The sequence below is a fragment of the Malus domestica genome, chromosome 02 (assembly GCF_042453785.1).
Source record: "Malus domestica chromosome 02, GDT2T_hap1".
Taxonomy (NCBI): domain Eukaryota; kingdom Viridiplantae; phylum Streptophyta; class Magnoliopsida; order Rosales; family Rosaceae; genus Malus; species Malus domestica.
In genome coordinates this window covers 13,037,299-13,048,537 of record NC_091662.1, presented here as the reverse complement: position 1 = coordinate 13,048,537, position 11,239 = coordinate 13,037,299, and the positions used below count along the sequence as shown (strand labels likewise).

Sequence of the window (11,239 nt, the reverse complement as noted above, 5' to 3'; positions counted from 1 at the left end):
ACACAAAGGAAAAAAATAAAGAAAATATGTAAATGAGAGGACAGACAATCCACAAAAGCCAAAGCCAACTGATTATTTGACTTTTAAGGCGCGGCTGTGGAAGGGATGGTAGTGCCTTCCGTGGGTCCCACCACCAACACAGTTAAACATCAAAGCAACCTGATTATTGTCGATCGATTAAAAATTCGGAAAAGAAAAACAAAATTAAATAAATATAAATGAATAAATGAACACCATTTTACGTTTCGGTTTTGTGAAAGTCAATGTTCTTTCTCTCTGTTGGTATTAGGAGGAGCGATTGGTGTGGTAGTTTGTGGATTGAGTCAAAGTTAGAGAGAGAGAGAGGAGAGAGGAGAGAGGAGAGAGAGAGAGAGCTTGCAATTAATTGTGGTGCAGTGAAAGGCTTTGATTCTTGAAAGAAATTTCCAGCATTTGTGCATTTGGGAATTTCTTCTCTTTTGCAAAAAGTTGGTTCCCTTGGAATTTTGGAGATCTGGGTTTTTAGGGTTTGACCCCATTTCCTTTAATTTTCACTCCTTGGGGTCGTTTAATTTTCTTCTTTATTTCCAGAATAATTCACTTTGTTGACGTTTTGTGGAAATTGGGTTTCTTTTAAATGCTATTTTGGGTGGGTTTGACCTGGAAAATTGTTCGAATGCTTCACTGAGCCACCGGCTTTTTCAGCAGCGGCTATTGGCTTTCAAGTAAATTCGCTTCCTTTCCTCCTCTAATTTTGCGTTTGGAACCAAAAGCTGCTTCCTTTCGAAAGTCCAATTGGAATCCAGAGGTCGGTTTTCTTTGATCTGGCCAAAAATCACCTCTTTCTTGCCTGGGAGGAGCTAGGGTTTGATGGGCTGAATCCAAAACCCTAGTGTTTCTGCTGCTCAGAGCCAATTTTCCCCTCTGGGTTTTTCGATTCAGATTGAATTCAATTAGCTTTCATGCATTTTTCACTATGGAAGCCCTTATATCAGTGTGCTGCTCTGCTCATGGACAAGAAGAGCAGCGGCAGCAAACGGAAAGATGGGTCATCAGATTCAAATCTTGACATCCGGAAAACGACTTCAATTCTCCGAAAACTTCAGGAGAACAAGCTTAGGGAAGCTCTTGAGGAAGCATCGGAGGATGGATCACTCCTTAAATCCCAGGACGTGGAGTCTGAGCCCATTGGCAACCAAGAGGAGGGCCTTGGCCGGTCCAGATCCCTTGCTAGGCTCCACACCCAGCGCGAATTCCTCCGTGCCACTGCACTCGCGGCTGAGCGCATTTTCGAGTCAGAAGACGCCATCCCTGAGCTCCATGAAGCTCTATCGAAGTTCCTCACTATGTACCCGAAGTACCAGTCTTCGGAGAAGATCGATCAGCTGAGGCTTGAGGAGTACTCACATTTGTCTCCAAAGGTATGCCTTGATTACTGTGGTTTCGGGCTTTTTTCGTATCTTCAGACAGTGCACTATTGGGAGTCTTCTACATTTAGTTTGTCTGAGATAACTGCAAATTTGAATAATCATGCGCTTTATGGCGGTGCTGAGAAAGGCACTGTGGAACATGATATAAAGGCTAGGATTATGGATTATTTGAACATTCCTGAGAATGAGTATGGTCTTGTGTTTACTGTGAGTAGAGGTTCTGCATTTAAATTGTTGGCCGAATCATACCCTTTCCAAACGAACAAAAAATTGTTGACTATGTTTGATTATGAGAGCCAGTCTGTGAATTGGATGGTTCAGAGTGCCAGAGAGAAAGGTGCAAAGGTTTACAGTGCCTGGTTTAAGTGGCCAACCCTCAAACTGTGCTCAACCGATTTGAGAAAGCAAATTACGAACAAAAAGAAGAAGAAAAAGGATGCTGCGACTGGTCTTTTTGTTTTTCCAGTTCAGTCTAGAGTGACCGGGGCCAAGTATTCTTACCAGTGGATGGCATTGGCACAACAGAACAATTGGCATGTCTTGCTTGATGCTGGGTCATTGGGTCCCAAGGACATGGATTCGCTTGGTTTATCCTTGTTCAGGCCTGATTTCATCATCACATCATTTTACAGGGTCTTTGGGTTTGATCCAACTGGATTTGGCTGCCTTCTGATTAAGAAATCAGTTATCGGATGCCTTCAAAATCAGTCGGGGTCAACTGGGTCTGGAATGGTGAAGATTACCCCTGAATACCCAATGTATCTTAGTGATTCTATAGATGGTCTGGACAAGTTGGGTGGAATTCAAGATGATCATGTAGCTGAAAATGGTGAGAAACCCTCCGACTCTCGCCATGGATCACAGATGCCTGCTTTCTCTGGAGCATACACGGCTGCTCAGGTGAGGGATGTATTTGAGACTGAGATGGATCAAGATAACAGCTCTGACAGGGATGGAACTAGCACCATATTTGAAGAGACGGAAAGCATCTCAGTAGGGGACATGATGAAGAGTCCTGTGTTCAGTGAAGACGAGTCGTCAGACAATTCAATTTGGATTGATTTGGGTCAGAGTCCACTGGGTTCTGACAAATCAGGCCAGATTCACAAACAGAAGATTACCTCTCCTTTGCCTCCATTTTGGCTTCTTGGGAGGAAGAACCATAAGCAACTTTCCCCAAAACCTACTTCTAATATACATGGCAATCCAATATATGATGACAAAGAGGTAAATTCAGGGTCACACGATGACTCCCATGTGCTATCATTTGACGCCGCTGTCTTATCAGTTTCAATGGATTTGGACCGTGTCAAGGAAGTCCCTGAAGAACAATTTGCAGAAGCCAGCCCCACTTTACATAATGGTAACATTGGTTCTGATCATCATAACGGGGAGTTCCAGGAAGAAGGTGGAACCAGCAAACCTACTGGGTCAGTTTTGAACTCTGCTACAAATGGGTTTTGTCCCAAGAATTCAACTTCAACGTCTCAGCATTGTAGCCTAGAGAACGGATCAGCCACAGAAAGTTGCGCAGAGATAAGAGAGAGTGCCATAAGAAGAGAAACTGAAGGTGAATTTAGGTTGTTAGGAAGAAGGGAGGGGAGTAAATTTACTAATGGTCGATTATTTGGTTTGGAAGAGACTGAAGCACCAAGCAGGGGGAGAAGGGTGTCCTTTAGCGTAGAAGATAACCGTAGAGATCATGGAAGCCATAGTCTTGAGACAGGAGAGATATCTGCAGCTAGTCTGGACGACGAAGATTACACCAGTGATGGGGAATATGGTGATGGACAAGACTGGGACAGGAGGGAACCGGAGATCACATGCCGACATATTGATCATGTTAATATGTTGGGCCTCAATAAAACCACCTCCCGATTGCGATTTTTGATCAACTGGCTTGTGACCTCGTTACTGCAGTTAAGGTTACCTGGTTCAGATGGAGACAGCAGAACAAATTTGGTTCACATCTATGGGCCAAAAATAAAATATGAAAGAGGTGCAGCTGTGGCTTTCAATGTGAGGGACCAAAACAGAGGGTTGATCAATCCTGAAGTTGTTCAGAAGCTGGCTGAAAAAGAAGGTATCGCTCTTGGCATTGGTTTCCTCAATCACATACGAATCATGGATACCTCGAGACAGCATGGGGCTTCGAATCTTCAAGATACTACGCTGTGCAGGCCGATGGAAAATGGAAGAAAAGGTGGGTTTGTACGGGTTGAGGTTGTAACAGCTTCTTTGGGTTTTCTCACCAACTTTGAGGATGTTTACAAGCTGTGGGCTTTTTTGGCCAAATTTCTAAATCCGGCCTTTGTCAGGGAGGGTGGGCTGTCTACTGTCGAAGAAGAATCTGAGACAAAATCTGAAGCATCTCACGATGAGATTGTTCCGAATTGAGAATCAAATTTCCTTTGTTTGATGTGTAAGAATGTTTGGTGGTCTCTCAAAACGTCTAAGCAGATGATTTCCAAGCCAAAGCGGGAATGGTTTTGTTCCTGTATGGGTGGATTCTGTTGCTCGTTTGCTCGGAAAACTCAACAATGCAGGCAGATGAATTTGTTGATTCATATTTGTTATTGCTCTGTATTTTCCTTCTTTCCTGTTTCACTTTTGGGGGTTCTTGTAGAGTTGGTTTAGAAGTTTGTATCATCTTCAGAAATGGTAATGCAAAAGCAGAGTTAGGATTGTAACTACTGCCATTTGTCCACTTTCTGCTCTTTCAGTATTTTATTTCTTGCAAGGAAATTCAGATTTTGCTCCTCATTTTTCTCTGTTTTTATCATGTTTCCCCAGAAGATGCATGATAAATTCTGGAAAGTGATTTTGCACTCGCATTGTCCCGCTGCACTTCTCCCTCTATTTATAGCCGTTTGATTGAATAAATAAAAGAAGAATTAAGAGACTGAAACGAGGGGATGCGTGCGGAGGAGAAAACTGGAGTGAAAGTTGCTACCCTAAACTTTCCCCTTGATTAAAATTGAGAGAGGCCATGGGATGGGTATATTCTGGTGAAAAACAAAATAGAGACAGAAGGATCTGTCTCTATTTAAGTAGAAAATTCATTTGAAATTCAATGTTTATTATGTTTTTCAGCTTCTATTTTTCACCAAACCTGCTGTTTAGTTGAGCGACATTCTAATATAAACCACGCGGTTGAAATTGGGTATGGAGGTCACATTGCCTTGGCTAACTTCATTATGCCAAAGTAGGCATAAAACTTGTTATTTTTACCATATGACAACAGCAGAATATGGATACACATTGAGCCATTGAATGTGAATCTTGTCAGCCAAAAAAGTAGAAAGAAATTAAAGATTAAAGAGTGGCGGATTTAAATGTGTGGCATGGAGGTCTTTTTTTTTTTTTTTTGGTAGTAATAATCTTCAGTAGGCCATACCCATTGAGTTTTGTTTCCCCTGGAATTACAGTGATTAAAGTATATATCATTAGACTTCTCTTTTAGCTTTTTGTGCGTTATGTGGCTCTCTCTCACTCTAAATCATTTCCGACTGTATATTTTCACGTATCTATCTCTTTTGCCACATGATGATGCATGCAACTAGTTAAAAGATAGATTCTCGCCTTTAGTTGGAGTGGGTAGCTTATTGTCACTGCATTATAAGGCAAAAACACATCCCATATTATAAGGCAAATCTTTTTATTCCAACCAGAATAATACACAGAGAGAATGGTAGTTATGGGTTTTGACTCCTAATTTTATCTGTGTTGATAGAAACCAAATTTGGAGGCTATTGGGGAACCTAATTTGCAGATAGAGGAAACCTATTCTTGGTAGTTGGTGTGAAATGAAATTTACCATTTCAATTTTCATCACCCTAATTTTTTAGTATACTTCAGAATATTTTATATTTTGAAAATTTTAATTGTTACAATCTTGATCAAGATTATAATAATTAAGATTTAATAATTATAAATCTTGGGATATAAAATACTCTGAATCACCATAAACTTTTTGTTTGGCACAACCCACTTTTTTCATTTTATCGGCTCATTAAAGAGCTGCCTGCATTTTTTCACATCCATTCAGCTGCCACAACCAAACTCCATAACCCATTGGACCTATTCATATCAGTAAAAAAACTAACAATAGAACATTAAACGGAGGATACTCGAACTCGAAGCACGTTATAGAGTGGTGTTATCTGCATACCCCTTTTACCTTTCACATATATTTTTTTTTAATTTTTGATCGTCGGATAAAAAATAAATTGAAGAAGATCAATGAACAAAAATAAACAAGAATGTGAGAGGTAAAAAAAATATGAAAAAAATACTATCCCATATTATAACATTGCGAAGAGAAATACCATTTAAGTTAGAGTTAGTCCATCTCTATTGAATACTGTGATAAAGGAGAATAGTCATATTTAATGAAAAAGTAAACAAAAAAAGGGAATTATAAGGGAAAGATCAAACTCCATTTAACCAAAGCAGCCAAACAAAAAAGGCAATTAAAAGTTCAAACCAAAAAAGATCCATGCTTTATTTCAAAACTGCAGCATGAAATAATTTTGGGCATTAATTGATGGCTCAAACTCAAAGCAACCAAACTTCTACTTTTCATGTACAATTTGGTTGTGGATTTAAGGCATTTGGCAGAAAAGGAAAAAAAAAAATGTAGTCTTTGAAGCCACACTCCTCTGCCACTGAAGATACGAAGTGAAAACAATCTAAGTATACAAATTCAATGACAATAAATGATTTCTCTTTTGGTCTGAGAGATTCTTTCATGTTTCCGTTTTACCATGTGGCGGTCATTGATTGAACATTGTGAATATTTTTTGAATACGTAACAAGTAATTTTTTTATGTTTTTGTTTTACCATGCGACGATGCTAACAATCTTATCATTTGGATATTCTTATTCTACCTTTTCGATTTTTTTACAGTATAATGTTGCGGAATAATCTGAATCCTCCGTCTTTTAAGCCACTCTCTGCAAAAAAACAAAAAAAAAAAAAATTTAACCAAGTCCAAAATAATCTCTTCAAAGGCCAAGAATCTGTTGATTGAAAAAAGTCATTTGAGATTCGAATGATAGATCGAGGAGTTACGAAAAATCCATTCAAGCTGCCAAGTTGGAGAGAAACAGCCTCAGCCTACTGACATTTGACTTTTCACCATTGACCCCAAGAGGAATGTGGCCCCAAAGGGTCCCACCACCAACAGATTAAAAAACCAAAGCCTGAGTGTTAATTTATCATGGATGGATTGATTGAAAATTGGAAAGCGAAAAAATTCATATACAAAGCAGAAAGCACCATTTGGCATTGGGTTTGTGAAAGTCAATGCCCTTTTTCTCTCTGTTTGTTAACCGGGGATTGGTGTGGGAAGACGATTGTAGAGAGAGAGAGAGAGAGAGAGAGAGAGAGAGAGTTGTAGAGAGAGAGGGTATTGGGTGTTGCCAAATCAACACACCTATGTGTTTTGGATTTACAGAATCTGAGTAAATGAGAGCATTTAGTGAGGTGGTGGTAGTGGTGGTGGGCTTGCTTTCCCATTAAATGTGCTGCTGCACTGACGGTTGACGTTTGGTGGGATTTTTGAGCTGGAAGAAGTACCTACCTTTCCTTTCAAATCGGGGGTTTCCCATCTCTGTAAAAGTTCCTACCTTTCTGAAAATTCAACCCAAATCTCAATTTATCGAGATTTGGGTTTTGTTAATCTCCCCTAAATCTCAATTCCCAAAAGAGGAATTAGGGATTCATGCATTTTTCACTGTGGAAGTCCTTCTCCCACTGCGTTGCTCTGTTCCTGGACAAGAAGAGCAGCAGCAGAAGAAGGAAAGATGGGTCGGATTCGAACTCCGACGCCAAGAAAAACTCGTCAATTCTCCGGAAGCTTCAAGAAAACAAGCTCAGGGAGGCTCTGGAGCAAGCTTCGGAAGATGGGTTTCTCTTCAAATCTCAGGACATGGAGTCTGAGGCCATTGCCTACCGGGACGAGGGGATTGGACGGTCCAGATCGCTCGCTAGGCTCCATGCCCAGCGGGAGTTTCTTTGTGCCACTGCTCTTGCTGCTGACCGGATTTTCGAGTCCGAAAACGCCATCCCTGAGCTCCATGAAGCGTTCACAAAGTTCCTCACTATGTACCCGGATTACCAGTCTTCGGAGAAGATCGATCAGCTGAGGGTGGAGGAGTATGCACATTTGTCTCCAAAGGTATGCCTTGATTACTGCGGTTTTGGGCTTTTTTCGTACCTTCAGACACTGCACTATTGGGATTCTTCTACATTTAGCTTGTCTGAGATAACTGCAAATTTGAATAATCATGCACTTTATGGTGGTGCTGAGAAAGGCACTGTGGAACATGATATAAAAACTAGGATTGTGGATTATTTGAACATTCCTGAGAGTGAATATGGTCTTGTTTTTACTGTGAGTAGAGGTTCTGCATTTAAATTGTTGGCTGAATCGTACCCTTTTCATACGAACAAGAAATTGTTGACGATGTTCGATTATGAGAGCCAGTCTGTGAATTGGATGGCTCAGAGTGCTAGAGAGAAAGGTGCAAAGGTGCACAGTGCTTGGTTTAAATGGCCAACCCTCAAACTCTGTTCCGCTGATTTGAGAAAGGAGATTTCGATTAAGAAGAGGAGGAAGAAGGATTCCGCGGCTGGTCTTTTTGTGTTTCCGGTGCAGTCTAGAGTTACTGGGGCCAAGTATTCTTACCAATGGATGGCACTGGCTCAGCAGAACAATTGGCATGTCTTACTTGATGCCGGGTCTTTGGGTCCCAAAGACATGGATTCACTTGGACTGTCGCTTTTCCGGCCTGATTTTATCATCACATCGTTTTACAAGGTATTTGGGTTTGATCCAACTGGATTTGGCTGCCTTCTGATTAAGAAATCAGTAATCGGATGCCTTCAAAATCAGTCAGGGTCAACTGGGTCTGGAATGGTGAAGATTACCCCTGAATACCCTTTATATCTTAGTGATTCGGTTGATGGTATGGACAAATTGGCTGGAACTGAGGATGATGAAGTAACTGAAAATGGTGAGATAACCACTGAAACTCGGCAGGGAAAGCAGATGCCTGCATTCTCTGGAGCATACACATCTTCTCAGGTGAGGGATGTATTTGAGACTGAGATGGATCACGATAACAGCTCAGACAGGGATGGGACGAGCACCTTATTTGAAGAAGCTGAGAGTGTCTCAGCGGGGGAGCTTATGAAGAGTCCAATCTTCAGTGAAGACTATTCATCAGACAATTCGTATTGGATTGGTTTGGGTCAGAGCCCAATGGGTTCCGACCATTCTGGTCATATTAACAAACATAAGATTGCCTCTCCTCAGCCTCCATTTTGGTTTTCTGGCAGGAAGAATCGTAAGCAAGTTTCCCCAAAACCTGCTTCTAGGCTGTATGGTAGCCCCATATTTGATGATAAAAAGGCAAACTCAGGGCTACATGATGACTCTCATGTGCTATCATTTGACGCCGCCGTCCTATCAATTTCTCAGGAGCTGGACTGTGTCAAGGAGGTCAATGAAGAACAATTTGCAGAAGCATGTCCCACTTCACGAAATGGTGAAAGGGCTTCTGATCATCATAATGGAGAGATCCAAGAAGAATGTGGAACTATCGAACCCTTGTCCAATGGGTCAGTGTTTAATTCTGGCACAAATGGATTTTGTCATGAAAATTCAACTTCCACTTATCAGCATCAGAACCTAGAAAATGGATCAACCATTGGAAGTTGCACAGAGATTAGTGGTGGTGCCATAAGAAGAGAAACTGAAGGTGAATTTAGGTTGTTAGGGAGAAGGGAGGGGAGTAAATATGGAAATGGTAGATTTTTTAGTTTGGAAGAGAATGAGCAACCAAGCCGGGGGAGAAGGGTGTCTTTTAGTGCGGAAAAAGACCACGTAAGCCATAATCTTGAGACAGGAGAAATTTCTGCAACTAGTCTGGAGGATGAAGAGTCCGCTAGTGATGGAGCATATGGTGATGGGCAAGACTTGGACAGGAGGGAACCTGAGATAATATGCCGGCATCTTGATCATGTTAATACGTTAGGTCTCAATAAAACCACCTCCCGGCTGCGATTTTTGGCCAATTGGCTTGTGACCTCCTTGCTACAACTAAGATTGCGTGGATCAGATGAAGACAAAAGAACAAATCTTGTTGACATCTATGGCCCCAAAATAAAATACGAAAGGGGAGCAGCTGTAGCTTTTAATGTGAAAGACCAGAATAGAGGGCTAATCAATCCAGAAGTTGTCCAGAAGCTGGCTGAAAAAGAAGGAATTGCACTTGGTGTTGGTATCCTCAGTCACATACGAATCATGGATAGTCCAAGACAGAAAAATGGTGTTTTGAATCTTCAAGATGCTACCCTTTGCAGGCCAATGGAGAACGGCAGAAATGGTAAAAAAAGCGAGTTTGTACGCCTTGAGGTTGTGACGGCTTCTCTGGGATTCCTTACCAACTTTGAAGATGTTTACAAGTTATGGGCTTTTATAGCAAATTTTCTTAATCCAACCTTTATCAGAGAGGGTGGGCTGTCAACTGTCTTTGAAGAATCTGAGACGAAATCTGTAACATCTGTCCATGATATTGATCAAAGTTAAGAAACGAAATGATCAATTTGATGGCGAAATTATTTGTCATCACTGTCTGAGCATCCGAGCTGATGATTTCCATGCCGAAAGAATGGAACGGCCCTAGTTCCTGATTTTTCTGTGTAGTTGCATTCTTTTGTTCTTCCACAGATTGCTCATCGATGCAGGTAGATGAATCTGTTAGCCTCTGTATTCTCGTCTTTCGCCTTTAGGTTTTTATGTAGATTTATGTTCCCTTGTTATCTATTTTCTGCCAGAAAGGAAGTATTGTTGTAGAGTTGGTTTAGAGATGTGTATGGATTTAGGCAAATTCATACAAATCTCTAATCCAAAAGCAGAATTAGATTGGAACTGTTCCCACTACTAACACTCTGCTCTTGTACAATTCACGGTATAAATAATTGACTACTTGTAAAAAAAGATTCATTGATTTTGCACTCTTGTGCTTTTTAGCATTGTTCTTATGAAGATGTGTGATAAGTTTTGCCCTACGGACTTCGAAAACCGGCAAACGGAGCTGGCTAATGACGGCTTGGTTTGGATCGGTTGTCACCGGTGCTTTTTAGTAACTAAATTTAACCCAACTGTGACCACACCTACTAAAAGAATGTATTTATTTTATTTTATTTTATTTGTGTAAGGCTTTAGGGTCCTTTTCTTAAAGAGTTTGGTGTTATGGAAAATGAAATGATCAATTGACGACGTATCAATTAAATGGTAATTATTTTAACAATTGAGATTTATAATATGATACTTCCGGTTGATCTTAGTTTTAAATCAAATGTTGACCGTTTCAACAATTGACAAGTGAGATTTAAAATCTGATCATTTATGGCTGTCATTGTAAAGAAATAAAGCAATGACACCTAACCGGCACATACACATCCCACATTATTTAGGAATCCTTTTGTGGGGGAAGTGGGTATTTGGGAAAAGCTAACTTGTGAAGGAAACTTTTCCAGCGTGGGTGATGACAGCGATCGGTTGACAAATTTGAGCCCATTGAATTTGTTTCTAGTTGCCAACTGAAACTATATATATTAATATTATGACAGAAAGCTTTTACAAATAGATAAGGTAAAATATTAAGAGGACAATGCCATTATGCCACCTTTATCTTACCTTGAATTTCAATGACAAATGTACTGATAACAAAATATGAACATATTAGTTGAAAGCAACTTGTGCCATACAGATTATAACACGTGGATTGGTTTCCACGTGACAGTGTTCCAGTACCAC

The 11,239-nt window shown here is 40.5% G+C and overlaps 2 protein-coding genes across 2 annotated transcripts; both read left to right on the top strand.

Moving 5' to 3' along the window:
• The first annotated feature begins 229 nt into the window (after window positions 1-229).
• Window positions 230-4,116, top strand: LOC103402095 (uncharacterized). The gene has a single exon (XM_008340838.4). It carries the CDS (start codon window positions 942-944, stop codon window positions 3,804-3,806), a length of 2,865 nt encoding a protein of 954 aa, XP_008339060.2. The 5' UTR covers window positions 230-941; the 3' UTR covers window positions 3,807-4,116.
• A 2,514-nt stretch (window positions 4,117-6,630) lies between these two features.
• Window positions 6,631-10,434, top strand: LOC114820603 (uncharacterized). The gene has a single exon (XM_029091590.2). The coding sequence runs from the start codon at window positions 7,136-7,138 to the stop codon at window positions 10,004-10,006; it is 2,871 nt and encodes a 956-aa protein (XP_028947423.1). The 5' UTR covers window positions 6,631-7,135; the 3' UTR covers window positions 10,007-10,434.
• Window positions 10,435-11,239: the final 805 nt, after the last annotated feature.

Excerpts from the sequence above, each read along its gene's own strand:
- LOC103402095 (XM_008340838.4), top strand. The coding sequence starts at position 942 with ATGCATTTTTCACTATGGAAGCCCTTATATCAGTGTGCTGCTCTGCTC.
- LOC114820603 (XM_029091590.2), top strand. The coding sequence starts at position 7,136 with ATGCATTTTTCACTGTGGAAGTCCTTCTCCCACTGCGTTGCTCTGTTC.